At 68.3% G+C, this 14,747-nt stretch overlaps 2 protein-coding genes and 1 long non-coding RNA gene across 6 annotated transcripts in view; 2 read left to right on the top strand and 1 right to left on the bottom strand.

The window, feature by feature from the left end:
- RGS12 (regulator of G protein signaling 12) overlaps positions 1-6,304 on the top strand; it is a 76,313-nt gene extending 70,009 nt beyond the window's left edge. For all 3 annotated transcript variants that reach the window (XM_053672370.1, XM_053672368.1, XM_053672369.1), the window contains one exon: positions 5,937-6,304. In XM_053672370.1, coding sequence (XP_053528345.1) covers positions 5,937-6,157 — 221 coding nt within the window. In that variant the 3' untranslated portion in view covers positions 6,158-6,304. The remainder of the gene's footprint in view (positions 1-5,936) is intronic.
- On the bottom strand, positions 1,326-5,940 carry LOC128628446 (uncharacterized). Its single transcript, XR_008392824.1, has 3 exons — positions 2,701-5,940; positions 2,326-2,402; positions 1,326-2,199 (listed from the first exon to the last, which is right to left on the bottom strand). It is a non-coding gene; the product is annotated as an uncharacterized LOC128628446 (long non-coding RNA).
- A 1,289-nt stretch (positions 6,305-7,593) lies between the features above and the next one.
- HGFAC (HGF activator) lies at positions 7,594-14,722 on the top strand. 2 transcript variants are annotated; one of them, XM_037126817.2, is made up of 14 exons: positions 7,594-7,698; positions 8,254-8,434; positions 8,560-8,656; positions 8,845-8,924; positions 9,433-9,555; positions 9,655-9,786; positions 9,964-10,074; positions 10,180-10,354; positions 10,641-10,726; positions 11,176-11,431; positions 12,673-12,812; positions 13,164-13,304; positions 13,390-13,538; positions 14,460-14,722. In XM_037126817.2, the coding sequence occupies exons 1-14, from the start codon at positions 7,594-7,596 to the stop codon at positions 14,640-14,642; spliced, it is 1,959 nt and encodes a 652-aa protein (XP_036982712.2). In that variant the 3' UTR covers positions 14,643-14,722. The 2 variants fall into 2 exon arrangements, with proteins under 2 accessions (XP_036982712.2, XP_036982711.2); XM_037126816.2 differs by having other exon boundaries at positions 8,557-8,656.
- The last annotated feature ends 25 nt before the right edge of the window (positions 14,723-14,747 follow it).

The following is a 14,747-nucleotide window of genomic DNA, read 5'->3' as shown; positions in this document are numbered from 1 at the left end:
TGGCGCTACCATGTGTGCGTCCCCGCCCCGCCCGCGCGGTGGACGAGGAGCCTGCGCAGTGTGCATTTCCACGAGCCCCGGCAGCTGCCCTTTCCCACACGCTTGGTGACCCGTGGACACTTGGGGTTACGACCCATTCACTGTCAGGGTGGTGGGGACACACTTGCTCAGGCCCATCTGGGTCCTGCCCCCGGGCCCGTGGCCACACCTGCAGGGGGAGGCAGGCGCCGTCGCTGCGTCCCGCAGGTGCGCTCATGCGGCGCGGAGGCCGTTCGTGGTGTGGGGCCAGCTGGTACCTCCCCTTGCTCCCTTGGAGACAGCGCCACCACCCGCCGGCAGGCGCGGGCGTTTGCATGCGCGCTGCCCTCACACACAGCCGCGCGGACTTCACTGCTCTTCCCTGTGTCCGAGTCTGTGCCCTCCCCGGGGAATAAACGCTGGAGCTCACCACTGGACTGGGTCGGAGCTTTCTTTCACCTGCACGTTTTTGTCCACTTGGGCAAACTATGCGTGTGTTTTACTCCAGGGAAAACACTACACAATTTTAGGGACTTGGTGGGTCTGCCTTGATATAGTGACCTTTTAATGCGGGCCATTCACTCAGCAGACGGCCTCAAGCTCCCTGCCTGTGTCCGCAGACTCCTGTGTGCTGGCCCCCTGCGGGCAGAGGGGCGTGGGGTGGGGCCCGGTGCTCAGACGGGCCTCACCTGTCTGTTGTCGCCTGGGCAGGTGGGCGGCCGGGCCGAGTTCTTCGCCTCGTTGCCGTGGGCCCGGGGCTGAGGCTCTCGGGCTGCCCTGTGGCTGGTGGCTGCCTCTCAGCTCCCACCTGCCTCTGCTGCTCCAAAGTCTCACTCCGGCTGCCAGGTCCGTCGGTGCCGCCGCTCCGGGCTCCGACTTCCCACCTAACGACCTTCCACGTGGGCCCTGTGCCCTGGCCAGGCGCCCTCTCTTCCCTGGCTCACCCCCGGGGACTTCAGTGTCTGCTGTGTCCTTGTTGTCCCTGATGTGGCGAAGGTGGCAGGCGGGTGGTGCCAGCCCTGGAGCACAGGTGTTCCCAGCGCCCGGCAGGCTCCTCCCAGCCACCGTTGGCTGAAGCCCCAGGACACTGTGGGCAGAGGGGACCCGGAGCCGTCAGCTCTCGGCCGTCCTGAGCAGGAGCTGCTGCCAGGGGGAGCATCGGTCCGCAGGAGCGGCAGCGTGGAGGCCCCCAAGTGGAGCTTCACGCCAGGTGCGGTGCGTCGGGGCGCCGCGCCTCCTCGTCTGCACGGATGCATTGGCTGCAGCCGAGCTGTGAGAATAGGACCCGCACCCGGAAGACCTGGGCAGGGAGCCCTGGGCCGGACCAAACTGTGCTGCTCGGGGGCAGGAGGAAGGTGTTTCTCAGCATCTCTGTGTCCCAGAGCTTGCTGTGAAAGGTGTCTGAGCATCCTGGTGGCGGCAGGGGCCCCTCCATCCGGGGTGATACACACCGTGTGGTGGTGTCACTGGGCCCTGGGGTCCCCACATCTCAGCTGTGTTGGGGCCACACCTGGTCGGGGCACCGGCATGGAAGGCCACACAGCTCACCCAGCCTGGCTGCGGGCCTGCGCTCTGTGGCCGAGGATGGAGGACTTCAGAACAAGCCTTCTGTGAGAGGTGCAGACTTTCTTTTCCTTTCTTTAAAAAAAATATTTATTGATTTTAGAGAGGGAGAGACAGCGATCTGAGAAACATTGATTGGTTGCCTCCTGTGAGCCCCTTGACCAGGAGTGGAGCCCACCACTGTTAGGTGTCCGGGCCAATGCCCACGCAGGCCAGGGCAAGATGCGCGTTCTCAGCAGGAGGGTGTGGGCTCCGGAGGGACTGGTGCAGCAGCAGCCAGGCCGGCTGGTGTCAGGCGCTGCTTCCGTCATGGCTGGGAGAGGTGGCTGTGGTTGTCTGGACCCGAACGCCCCAGGAATTCCCCTGGGAGTTTGTGGGCGTCCCCTGGCTTTTCCCGCCCTGGACAGCAGCAGGCCGGGTGGCAGTGGTGACTGTCCTTGGGTCCTGGTGAGCGAGGATCCAACTCTGATGGTCGGTCCCACTGGGCCAGGCAGAGGGCAGCGCTGGGCTCACGGGTGTGCTCATGGGCTGGGAGAGACACCTCCGTCCGCGCCGGCAGGCCGGGGGGCAGAGGTGGCCTCCTGATGGGCACCTTCTTCCTGCCGAGAGGCCCTGGGACTGCGTTTATGGGGAGGGAGTCGGAGTCGGCCCTGGGGCCGCCTGTGGTGCTGACAGGCAGCCTGGAGGCCCCCAGCCTGGCCACCCCCTCTTCTCTTCTGGGTGGGTTCACGGCCAGGTCCTCACCTTGGCTCCCAGGATTGAGCATACGGCCACAACTCAGTCAAGTGTCAGGGCGGGGAACAGCAGGGCACCGGCGTGACCTGGCGGGGTTGGGAGAGGCTTTGCGAGGACATGTCCACAGCCCTTCCCCGGAGCCTGTGCTTGAACGCTCTCCTTCACGGCCCCTCCCTCCGCCGCTGAGTGGACCGGCCTGGGCCCTGCCCCGCCCCCTGCCCCGCCCCCAGGAAGCAGAGCCCAGCCTGACCTCCGACTGCCACCTGCTGCACTGGCAGTGCAGGGCCTGTCGGGGGCCCAGCTGAGCCCCCCAGCCCCTCCGGAGGCCAGCCCCAGGGTGCCTCCTCCCCTCAGTGCCTGAAGCCGTCCCCGGCGAGCACCCACCCCTGAGCGATCCCTGCGGAGGGACTGCAGCTGTCCGAAGGGCCACTCGGACCCCCGGGAGGAGGCCCAACACAGCCTTCCGGGCCCAGGTCCCCAGAGGCTGCGCACTGGGCGGGGCGGAGGCCGGCGTAGACGTCCTGCAGTCCAACGTCTGGTGGTCAGAGTGGCAGCTCCCGGAGAGCCCGCAGCTCCCTCCGTCACAGGTCCGTGCAGCTCTCCTGGTCCACTTGCTTGCAGCACAGCACAGGGGGCTGGCCACGCCGCAGCCCCGCCCCCAGGCCCTTTGCCCACCCTCAGCGTGGCCCCGAGATGGCCTGTCCGCACTCTCCAGGAGACCTGCCTCCCTCACGGGCCGTGGCCTGGTGCCCAGAGGCTGCTAGGCAGGCACCCCCGAGTGAGAGACTGGCCCGGCCCCCAACCCACCACAGACACAGGCACCGTTGGGCCGCGGGGCCAAGTAGAGGGGACTGTGTGTGTGACCGAGCCACAGATGGCAACCAGGGCTTTGCTGGGGGCTGTCGCCAGTGCGGCGGGTACTCCACTGTCCCCAAGAGGAGGGACTTCACTCCGCCACCACCTCCCAATGGAGCCCAGAGGACCAGAGCAGACGTGGAACCCGCGCCAAGAACACCAGTGGACAAATGAAAGGGCTGGCCCGGGGACAGATGACAGCCAGCCAGCACAGGGAAGGGCCTCTCCAGGCCCTGGGCGCAGGGGGCAGTCCAGCAGGGCTCCTGGGGGGCGCACTGTACACAGTCAGAACCCCCAGAATTTGGTCAGCGCCAAGTCAGGGGCCGTGGAGCCCTGGGGAGGAGGGCTCAGCCTGGTGGCCAGAGCAGAGGACGAGGCCCCAGCTGCAGCCTCGGGCCTGGTGTTTGAGGGGCAGGGATGCAGGTGTGAGCAGGACTGTGCTCCCTTTGGAAATGGTGGCCCCCGAGGAGCCCTGTGGAGTCCCTGCCAGGGGGCCAGGTGGTGGCTGCTCTGGGGCAGGCCCTGGCATGCGGCCGGAAGGCCGGCCTGCTGCACGGGGCTGGGCCCTGCCACTGAGTCAAGGGCCTGGGGCTGCCACTTACTCAGAAGAGCAAGTCTGGGCCAGGTGGGCAGGGCCTGGCCTTCGGCCGCCCGGTCCCGGAAGCAGGCGTCACCCCCACTCCTGCGCCCGTCGAGCCGTCCAGAAGACCCGCAGCCGAGGCTGTGCCCCTGCAGACTGTCTCCCTGGGGGTCCGTTTGGGGAGGACGCTGGGGCCAGGCTCCTGAGCCCCTGTGGGGCCACAGGCCCTCAAAGGCTCCAGGGCACACCCCGCCCTCTCTGCCCCCTGAAGCTAGATTGAAGCCCAGCCTCCTCCTCTCCCACCCCTCGGGGACCCAGTGACAGGCTGGGAGCGGGACGTCTGCTGTGTGACTGAAAGACCGGACCCTTGGCGCTGGGCTGGGCTGGGGAGGCAGTTCTTCCTGAAAACCTTTCTGTTGTTTTGAGTAAGACCCGAGCAGCCCCCGTGTGAGGTGGGAAGGCCACGTGCCAGCCGGGCACCCCAACACTGCTGTGCCTCGGGGACTTGTCATTGAAGGGGCCTGCCCTGGGGGGCCACATGGAGGCACGGGGTGCAGTGGGGTGTGGGCTTCGAAGCCACAGGGAAGCTGGGGGCGCACAGGCTTGTGGCCTCGTGGCCGACCCGCCTGCACTCAGAGGCCTTGGGCCCACGGAGGGAACAGGGCCTCACCCCCCCAGCCAGGCCACCGAGGGTCACGGGCTGGGGCTCCCTGTCCCCATGGGCCCCGACACCCCAGAGGTAGGCCAGGCTCCTGCCCGTTCCTGGCAGACGGGAGCCCTGGTCCGGGCAGCATGGCCAGGGTGAGCCAAGGAGGCCGGTGGGGGAGCCAGTGCCCACTCCTCACTGGTTCCCGAGGATGCCCCCAGGACAGCAGATCTCTGTCCTCCAGGGATGCTGCCAACCCCAGGGTCTGGGGGCTTCCAAGGCAGTTTCTAGCAGCCTGGGAACTCCTGGGGCTGAGGTAGGGGCTGCTGGGCACTGAGCTGCCTGGAGGAAATGCAGATAGGTGGCTGGGGTGGGGCTTGAGACCCCGGTGTGGTAACGGGGTTGGAGGGAGAGCGCGGCCGGGCAGGACTGAGTTCATGAGGGTGAAGATGTTGGCCAGGGCAACGGGCGGGTGGCCGAGCTGGTGGCCAGGCTAGGAGCCGGGGACGCTGGCAGTGATGCCTGTGAGTGAGCCCAGTGCTCTTTGGGACAACCCCCCAGGGCTTGGTCCTCCCCCCAGCGTAGGCGAGGGGCCTGCCCCTTGGTGACCATTTACCACCTCCCTAGTGGCCCTGGGCTAAGGACAAGCTGGCAGACAGCCCCCCCAGAGGAGTTGGGGGGCCGTACTAGCCTGGGGTGAGAGTCAGGGCAAGATGAGGCCAGGGACCTCAGCCGGGTTCCAGCTCCTGGGACAGAGGGTGGAGGGTTCTGTCCTGGTCTCCACTGGCCACAGCCCACCCCAGAGGCCCACCAGAGCTCTTGTGGGGCCCTGGGACCCTGCCCTGGCCCCCGAACCCCAAGCCACAGAAACCCTTGTTTCAGCAGCAGACAGTGTACCCCCCCCCCCCACACACACACCAAAAGCCCCGGCAAGGGGACAGTTCAGTGCCCTCAGGCGGAGAGAGCCAGCTGGGGAGGGTAGGAAAGGAGGGCTGGGGGGGGCGGGGGCAGGCATCTGGGGGCCCAGGTGCTGAACAGCTTTTGAGGGGCCGCAGGCCGGCCGGGAATGGATTGAACAAGGTTAGGACGCAGGGAGCCCTGGGTGTCCCCGTGACCAGCAGGGGCTCCCCCAGGTCCCCTAGCACAGAACCTGGGCCCTGCACCCCCAGACCTCAGCCTCCAGCACCTGGGGCCCCAGCCTCTGCCCTCTTCTCTCCCAGTTCAAGCCTGCCCCCACCCTCAGCCTCAGGACCTCCCCGAAGCGTGGTGTCGGCCAGATGCTCTGGGTACCTGGGTGTGCTGGGCCCTGGGGGGCCAGGGACTTGCTGAACGAGAGGCTCAGGGCTGGCGGCTGGCAGACTCCTGACTGGGCTGAGAGGCTGCGGGCAGAGGTTGCCAGCCCCAGGGTGCATTTGGGTATTTGAGGAGCCCCTCCCACGCCCAGCGACGGTGCCAGGCAGCTGGGTGGTGGCACCTGCCCTGGGCGTCTGTAGGGCTGTGAGCCGCCAGGTGACGGCGTCTCTCTTCTTCCTGTGACAGGAGGCGGGGCCCACGGCAGCCTCCCCATCAGCACCTTCATCGACGTGGACCTAGTCGCTGGCTCGGCACCCAGGCTGGGCCGTGGGCTCCCGGGGTTGTGGGCAGGCCCCCGGAGGTCAGCAGCCAGCAGGCCCCGGGTGTCAGAGCTCCCAGGCCGGAGCCCCGTGCCAGGCAGGCCCACCAAGCCCAAGGCCAGCCCACACCATGCTACCTTCGTCTGAGGCCCCCAGCGGACCCCGTGCCTCCCGACCCCGCACCTGAGCTGCCCGCCTGGACACGTGTGAAGGAAGGCCCATGACCTCCGGGCGCAGCCCGAGCCTGTCTTCAGGGCCCTGGGAGCCAAACTGGGAGAGGGTGGGGGCATGGCTGCAGACGGGGCTGCCTCGGGGGGGGGGTCCTCCGCCTGCCCCCTGGCACCCGGCCTCCCCTCAATAAAATGTCTTCAAGGACAGAGAGTTGACCTCCTGCTGGGAGCTGGGGCTCCAGGCCCTGTCCTCGGGGAGACCTTGTGGGAGGGGACGAAGAAGCGGCCCACAGGGCAGGTCTTGGTCTCGTCCACGTCACACCGTCCCCTGCAGGTCAGCACGGCTGTCCTGTCCAGGGCACAGTGGGGACCCTGCAGGTGGCCATTGACTCACTTGGAGGGGGTCGCCTGAGTGGACACCTGACTGGAGAAGGCCCAGGAAAGGGGGTCAGGGTCGTGGTCACGGGAGGGGCCTCGGAGGGGTAGGGCAGTGTGGAGCCAGGCCAAAGTGGACAGAGATGGTGCCGTCGGCTCAGGTGGCCTTGGGGCAACCCCAGCAGCGCAGCGCTGAGGGACCCCGACCCCTTCCCTCTGACTAGGGGGAGAGGGGCCCTCAGTTTGTCAGAGACCTGAGAGCAGGAGGGGCTGTGGGGCTGCTCTGTGTGCCCCCAGGGGAACCCTGGGGGGGGGGGTGTCAGGATGAAGAGGGCCAGCACCCACCGCCACCTCCGCAGTCTAGACAAGGAGGGAGGGAGGATGGTGCCCCGCCCATCCCAGTTCACAGATGGGTCGCAGGCACTCTTGACTGGGTGGGATCCCAAGCCAGGGCTTGGTGGCTCTCGGTGTCCCCTGGGTAACCAGCCAGGGCTCTGCTGGGGACCAGAGAGGGAGTCCAGGAGAGATGGGGAGGGGACACCCCTGAGTCGGGGAAGACTGAGGGGCAGCTCTAGTCCTGCCGCGCCCCCCCCACCACAGCGTCCTTCCTGGGCTGCCCCAGGCTGCTCCTGGGGGTGGCGGCAGAGACACTGTCCAGTCCCTGTTCGCAGAATGGCACCCAGCCCGAGGTGTCGGGCCTCCTCTCTGCCCAGCCTCACGTTGGTCACGGGCCAGCACCCGCCCTCCAGGCCAGGGCCGGGGAGGGGCTGAGCACAGTTCACACGCGGACCAGGTGTCCAGGCCCCTGCCTGCTGTGTTGCCCTGGAAGACCTTGAGGGGCAGCTTCTCAGTTTAGACCCAAGGGCGCTGTCAGGTGGCTGAGACCAGAGGGGCAGTGGGCCCTCTGGGTCTGTCGGGCTGAGCCGGGCAGCAGACACGGGGGGCCAGGTTAATCATTTGCACGTGGCCTTGACCCCAGCTGCCCCGGCCACTCTGCTCCTGACTCCTGCGGCCCTTCACGCCAATTCAGGAGGAGCCATGGGGCACTCGGCCTGGGCCCCCAGCCCCCCACCCACACTGCCCCTGCTGCTGCTGCTGCTGCTGCTCCTGGGGCCCCCCGGGGCCCAGCTCCGGGCCAGCAGGGTGAGCACGGGCCCCGTCGACCTGCAGCCCTGGCTTTCCTTGGGGGAGCCTGGGGCTGAGGCCTCGCAGGGTATAGGGTAGGCGAGGGGCCCAACCTGGTGAAAGCTGGCCGGTGGGGGTGAGGTGGGTGTGCTGGGCTGGCCCAGTGGCAGGGGGCAGGGAGCCTGGGACTCCAACTTACTGGGCCCCCATTGCAGGGGGAATGGCCTGCCCCCCTTTCCAGCCTCTGTGAGGTCTGAGTGTTGGAGGTGGGTGGGGTCGGGCCTCTGAGGGCCTCACAGCTTCCCTAACCCCAGGGTGGACCTCAGGGGTGGGGGTGCCCTGCCCTGCGGACCCCAAGCCAGCTTCATCTGACCCCTTGGGCTCGGCGGGAGGCAGGTGGCACAGGCCCAGTGGAAGCCTCGGGGTGTTTGGTGTCCCTGGGTCGCCACTCCAAGACTTGAGAGCCCAATTAGGGAGTCTGAGGCCCGGGGCTGTGCCAGCACCCCCACACGGCCAGGGTACGGGGGGCCAGTCCCACACCGATGCTGTCCCAGCCCTCTTGGCTCCTCCTAGAACCACACAGAACCCCAAGAACCTAAGGTCACAGCGACCTCTGGGAGCCCCATGACTCCTGTGACCTCGGTGGCCCCCATGACCTCACCGGTGGGCACTCCAGAGGCAGAGGATCCCCGTGGTGTGGGGCTCACCTTCCCACCCAGCGTGGCTCCCTCCAGCAGCAGCCCTGGGGGCCCAGGTTGGTCAGGGGGGCTTCCTGGAGGAGGAGCCGGCTGCACCTGGGCAAGTGGGGTGGTGGGAGGACGAGCCATGGGGTGGGGGGCTGGTGTGGGAGCCCCGTGATGCTGGCTACCTCCCCAGCAGTGCTCACCGAGGACGGGCAGCCCTGCCGGTTCCCCTTCCGCCATGGTGGCCGCCTGCTCCATTCCTGCACTTCGGAGGGAAGCGCCCACAGGAAGTGGTGGGTCCCGGCCGGCCCGGCCTCCCCTCCTCTCCAGGGTCCCTGGCCCCTTCCACCCTCCTGCTCCAGAGGGATCGGGCCCCCTGCAGGGGGAGTGAGCGTGTAAACGAGGGAATGGTGGGGGTGGGGTGTGCGTGGAGCTGAGAGAGCTGGCCGGGCCCTCCTGTCACCGCACACACCTCCCACAGGTGTGCCACAACTCACAACTACGACCGTGACCGGGCCTGGGGCTACTGTGCGCAGGCCTCCGAGCCCCAGGAGGGCCCAGGTGGGTGCCTGGGGTTTGGGAGGCCTGAGCCCAGGCTGGGTGGGGGCAGGGCCTGGGCAGGGGAGGAGCCTGGGGCATCAAGGTCCACGTGCTGGTGGGGGCCACGGGGACAGAGCTGACTGGGGAGGGGGCCCCGCCTGCATGGCAGGAGGGGTGCAGGGGTTGAGCCCACTACAGGCCTGGGGGCTGGGAGGGGTGGCACAGGAACCCTCAGCCCCAGGGATCCAGGATTTGGGAGTGAGGATCCCTCTCAGGAAGGACCCTGCCCTCTCTGGGGACCGCAGGGTTGCTTTGGCCATTGCTGAGGTCAAGACCCACCTGCCCAGGGTCTGAGTGTTGAGTGGGCCTGGGGGCTCCTCCTCTCCTGGGGCACCCGTACCCCCAGGACCTCAGAAGCAGCATCTTTAAGGCAGCAGCCCCAACAGAGGTGAGCAGCGAGGGGCACAGAGCCAGGGGGCAGACTGGCTGGGCCCTCAGACGCTGCCCCTGCCCTCCTGCGTGTCCCCAGCTGCTCTGGACCCCTGTGCCTCCAGCCCCTGCCTCAACGGTGGCTCCTGCACCCGCATCCAGGACCCCGGGGCCTTCCACTGCAGCTGCACCCGGGCCTTCACCGGCCCGGACTGCGGCACGGGTGAGCAGGCCTGGGGGCGGGGCAGGTCCTGGGAGGGTGGGACCCTGGGGTGGGGGCAGTGGTGTGCAGAGAGCGGGGACCCACCGTGTGGCCCCCCAGAGAGATGCTTTGACGAGACCCGCCACGAGTACCTGGAGGCAGGCGACCGCTGGGCCCGGGCACACCAGGGCCGCGTGGAGCAGTGTGAGTGTGCGGGGGGCCGTGCCCAGTGCGAGGACACACGCCACACAGGTACACGGCACGGTGGGGAGCGGAATGTCCAGAGCCTTCCCATGGGTGACCCCATCCAGCCCCGGTCCCCACCCTGGGAAGGGACTCCCCCAGGATCACCCAGCCACGGGCACCTGACCCCAGCCCCAAGTCCGGCCCCTCGAGGCCTGAGGCCTAGCTTCTGAGCCCTCCCCACAGCCTGCCTGAGCAGCCCGTGCCTGAATGGGGGCACCTGCCACCTGATTGTGGCCACCGGGACCACCGTTTGTGCCTGTCCTCCGGGCCACGCTGGGAGGCTCTGTGACATCGGTGAGTCGCTCGGCCTCAGAGCCGCACGGTTGGCCTCCCAGCCGGGGGGGGGGAATGGGTGGACGCGGCCTCGAGCCCAGGCTCACGGCCCACTGCCGCCCACAGTGCCCGCCCAGCGCTGCTTCACGGGGAATGGCACCGGGTACCGCGGCGTGGCCAGCACAGCGGCCTCTGGCCTCAGCTGCCTGGCCTGGAACTCCGACCTGCTCTACCAGGAGCTGCATGTGGACTCGGTGGCCACTGCGGCGCTGCTCGGCCTCGGCCCGCACACCTACTGCCGGTCAGCACTGGCCCGGTCTTCCGGAGACCACTCACCCGAGGCGGCCAGGGTCTGTCCCGGGGGAGGCCCCTGGCCCCTCTGCCTAGGGGGCTGCCCCGGTGAGAAGAGCCAGGCCAAGGTTCCGGCCCCCGGGCCCAAGGCCACCGTGTCCATGGGCAGAGAGAGCAGAAGGCCGCTCCGGGGTGCGGGTGTAGGGGTCCCACCTGCTGGGTGTCCCCCTTCCCTCCCCTGTCTCCGTGCCCAAGGGGCAGGGGGACACCCGCCCAGCCGCCTCTCCCCACACCAGGAACCCCGACAAGGACGAGCGGCCCTGGTGCTACGTGGTGCGAGAGCACGCGCTCTCCTGGGAGTACTGCCGCCTGGCGGCCTGCGGTGCGGAGGCTCGAGCGGGGCGGGCGGGCGGGCGGGCGGTCCCATGCCCACCCCTGGCCTCCGCTCTCTGGAGGACCACTGCCCATCTGAGGATGGGGCAGGGCTGGTCCAAGGCCACACAGCGGGTTGGTGCAGGGGTCAGAGCAGGCAGCCGGTCACCAGGGCCTCTGGGTGGCTCTGGCCCACCTGAACCACTCAGGGAAGGCCACCAGAGAGGACAGTGCATCTGTGGGGCAAAGAGCTTGGTGGGAGGCCCTGCCCTCAGGGCTCCCTGACCACCCTGGGCTTGGCTCTGGGCCCAGAGGCTGCTGGGAAGGACACGGACCGGGGCTCAAGCCAGTCCTGTGTGCGGGAGCCCAGAGTTGGGCGAGAGCCCTGGGCCCTGCTCCGGGAGGGCTGCCTGGGCGGGTGCAGCCGGGGCACGTGTGACCAGTGACGTGTGTCCCCAGAGTCCCTCACCCGAGCCCCGCACTCACCCACCCTGACCCTGCTGACCATGCCTGGGGCCGCCCCCACCGGTCGCCAAACCTGTGGCAGGCGGCACAAGAAGAGAAGCTTCCTCCGGCCTCGCATCATTGGGGGCTCGTCCTCACTGCCCGGATCCCACCCCTGGCTGGCCGCCATCTACATCGGGGACAGCTTCTGTGCCGGGAGCCTGGTCCACACCTGCTGGGTGGTGTCTGCCGCTCACTGCTTCTCCCACAGGTGAGCCACTGGGACCCCAGGGTGCCTGGCCCCCAGCCTCTTTCAAACAGCCCGTGTCCACCCTGAACCATCCACACCTGCATCCTCTACCCAGCCGGTTCGCCCACCATCCGAGCATCCACACCTTCCCACTGTCCTCCCCCACCCCCCTGCCCACCGGCATCTACCTGACAGCACCCACTGTACTGTCCTCACGTTGCCCCACCTACCGGGGTAAACGCCCTCCTTTTTTCCTTCTGCTCCCCACTCCACGTCGCCCCTCTGACTCAGGTGGGACAGGGCGCTCAGCCAGGTGCTGGGATAGGAGGCTACGGAGACCCATCCGATGCAGTCCCAGCCCCAGGCTCACGGCTGTCAGAGCAGAGCTAGCCTGCGCGTGCGCAGGAGGGGTGATGGGCGGGGCCGTTCCTTGCACAATGCACCCGGGCCCCGCCCCCTCCCCAGGCGGCACAGGTGACGCTGGGACTCCGAGGCCCCTGCAATCGCTGGGGTGGGGACTAGGCTTAGCTCCAAGCGCTGGGGTCTGGGGGTTCCAGTGGGAGAGGCCAGGCCTGACAGTGGCGGCTCAGAGATCAGGGCTGGGGAAGGCTGGGGGTGGGTGGCCGTGAGCCCTCGCAGTCATCCCAGGGCCGTGCGTGGGGGTGGGGCGGTGGCCTGTGCTTAGCCCTCAGCCGACTCTCTGCTGGCCTGTGAAATGGGAACCCTGCGTTCTCCCCAGCATGGTACTGGGGGGTTAAGAAGCTGGGGGAGGGGAGCAGGCATCTGCTCTCACATGCAGGGAGGGGTTGCGGGGAGCCAAGCCTGTTGGGGGTCACAGGTCTGGGTCAGGCAGGGCCGGCTGACGGAACAGGACAGATGTGGGCAGGAAGGAGAGGGTAGCTCAGACTCCTTAGCCACACGGCAGGCAGAAGTGGAGACCCCAGGGAAGCCCTCAAGGGCTGGGGTTTCCAGCCAGCAGCCTGTCCTGAGACGCCACCCAACAGAGTTAGTGGAGCCCCCGGCTCTGGCCCTGCCCAGGAGGCAAGAGGGCAGAGCCCAAGTAGGAGGGGCCCTGCAGACAGCAGATGGGAAAATGGAGGGGCTGATGGGGGCCTGGACCTGTGCCCTGCAGTAGTCCGGCACAGGGTCACCCTCCGGGCTGTCCGTGGCTGCCCGGCCCCCATGGGTGGGGCGAGAGCCGACCTCAGGGGTGGAGCAGAGGGCCAGAGTCATGCTGCCACCAGCTCTCCCCCCCTCCACAGCCCCCCCAGGGAAAGCGTCTCGGTGGTCCTGGGCCAACACTTCTTCAACCTCACGACGGACGTGACACAGACATTTGACATAGAGAAGTACATTCCGTACCCCCTGTACTCCGTGTTCAACCCCAGGGACCATGACCTCGGTGAGTCCCGGCTCGGGCCAGGTGGGGGCGCTGCAGGGCCGGTGGGGTGCGCTCCGCTCCCTAGCGGAGCTGGGACTGGGGGAGGGGTGGGCCCCCGAGGACCCCAGGAGAGTCCTCACATAGGGGAGTGTGAGGAGGGGTGGACAGGAGGGACAGAGAGCAGAATGAGGGCGGAGGGCAGGGAGGGGGTCCAGGGCAGAGCAGTGGGGGAAGCCTGAGTGGGCCTTCCTGCACCCTGTTGGGTCTCCTAGGCCGTAGCCTCTTGCCCCTTGGGGCCGTACCCCAGGGTAACTCAGGGCCACGCTCTATCCATCCGGCCCCAGGCTCACCTCTGGCCTCTCCCCCACCCAGTCCTGATCCGGCTGAAGAAGAAGGGGGACCGCTGCGCTGTGCGCTCCCAGTTCGTGCAGCCCATCTGCCTGCCCGAGTCCAGCAGCCCCTTCCCCGCCGGACACAAGTGCCAGATTGCAGGCTGGGGCCACCAGGATGAGAGTGAGTGGCACTGGGGGCAGCGGGCCAGCTTGGGCCCTGGGGAGCGGTGGGGGCCCGCCCACGCTGACGGCGCCCCTGCCCACAGACGGGAGCGCCTACTCCAGCTACCTGCGGGAGGCGCTGCTGCCCCTGGTGGCCGACCACAAGTGCAGCAGCCCCGAGGTGTACGGGGCAGACATCAGCCCCAACATGCTGTGCGCCGGCTACTTCGACTGCAAGTCGGATGCCTGCCAGGTGAGCCCCGCCTCTGACGTGCCGCCCAGGGGAGGGGCCGAGCCACAGGGCCAGCAGGGAGCACCCCACCAGCCGCCCCGTCCCCCGCCACTGCCGGGAGGCCCCTCCTCACTCAGATGGGAGGACTGAGGCCCCAGAGGGGCCAGGTCACAAAGCCTGACCCGTCCCAGCTGTTGTCAAGGGCAGCTGTGTGTCCCCAAAAGCCAAACTGTCCTCGTCCCTGTGGGCGCCGTCTGCTGGCCAGTTCCCGAGGCTCACACTCCGAGGCACTGCTGGCCCAGGAGGGGGTGGTGACAGCGGCTGCTCCCCATGTCACAGACGGGGAGACTGGGGCTCAGGGAGGGACGGGTACTCCCCCCGAGTCACACAGGGGCTCTGTTCGCGCCGCCACAGGTGTGGTGAGGGGGTGGGCTGGTTGGGGGCTTGGCGCTGGCCCCTCGGGGGAAGTCCAGGGTAGCTTCTTGGAGGAGGGGCGTTTGCACTTGTCCTGAGGGGTGAATAGTTCTCCAGGTGTGGAGGGTGTGCCCGGTGGGTGTGTGCCGGAGCACAGGGGCCACCCGGGGCGTGCTGGTGGGCGCCCCACGGGCAGACAGCCGGAGGAGTGCACTGCTGGCCGCGGAGGGAGCCTGGGCAGGGCTTCAGGGGCCAGATGACAGGTCAGGCCCTGTCACACCAGCCACAGGAGGACATCCTGCCTGTGAGGCCTGGGGGAAGTGGCCCATGTGCTTGCTCGGAAATAAATATCTTTGCCATCTGTCCCCACGCTGGCAGGAAGTCCTCCCAGGGGCCCAGGGACGCCTCAGAGACGCCTCTGGGGGCATTCTCGGGCTGGGGCAAGGGAGGCCGGGACGGGAGCAGGTGGGGGGCTATTTCCAGGGTGCCCAGCTGGCCCAGCACTGACAGGCAGCTCTCTCTGCGCAGGGGGACTCCGGTGGGCCTCTGGCCTGCGAGAAGAACGGGGTGGCTTACCTGTATGGCGTCATCAGCTGGGGCGACGGCTGCGGGCGGCTCAACAAGCCCGGCGTCTACACCCGCGTGGCCAACTATGTGGACTGGATCAAGGACCGGGTTTGGCCCCCTAAGCGGCCTGCGGATCCCTCCTGAGCACCCCAGGGCGGGGTGGGGGGGGCGTGCTGTCTCCCTGCCTGCTGGCAATAAAGATGTTGCCAAGAACACAGTCCACCCTGCCTGTCCCACCGCCCCCAGCCC

Source organism: Artibeus jamaicensis, unplaced genomic scaffold (assembly GCF_021234435.1).
Source record: "Artibeus jamaicensis isolate MK-2021 breed Jamaican fruit bat unplaced genomic scaffold, CSHL_Jam_final contig_76, whole genome shotgun sequence".
Lineage (NCBI taxonomy): Eukaryota > Metazoa > Chordata > Mammalia > Chiroptera > Phyllostomidae > Artibeus > Artibeus jamaicensis.
Note: the sequence above shows the minus strand (reverse complement) of the source record. Positions and strands in the feature narration are given on the sequence as shown.

Bases quoted from the DNA above. Each gene is read 5' to 3' on its own strand.
- HGFAC (XM_037126816.2), top strand. From the start codon at position 7,594: ATGGGGCACTCGGCCTGGGCCCCCAGCCCCCCACCCACACTGCCCCTG. The intron at 8,657-8,844 runs GTGGGTCCCGGC...CACCTCCCACAG, and splicing joins GGAAGCGCCCACAGGAAGTG to GTGTGCCACAACTCACAACT. The intron at 10,727-11,175 runs GTGCGGAGGCTC...GTGTGTCCCCAG, and splicing joins CTGCCGCCTGGCGGCCTGCG to AGTCCCTCACCCGAGCCCCG.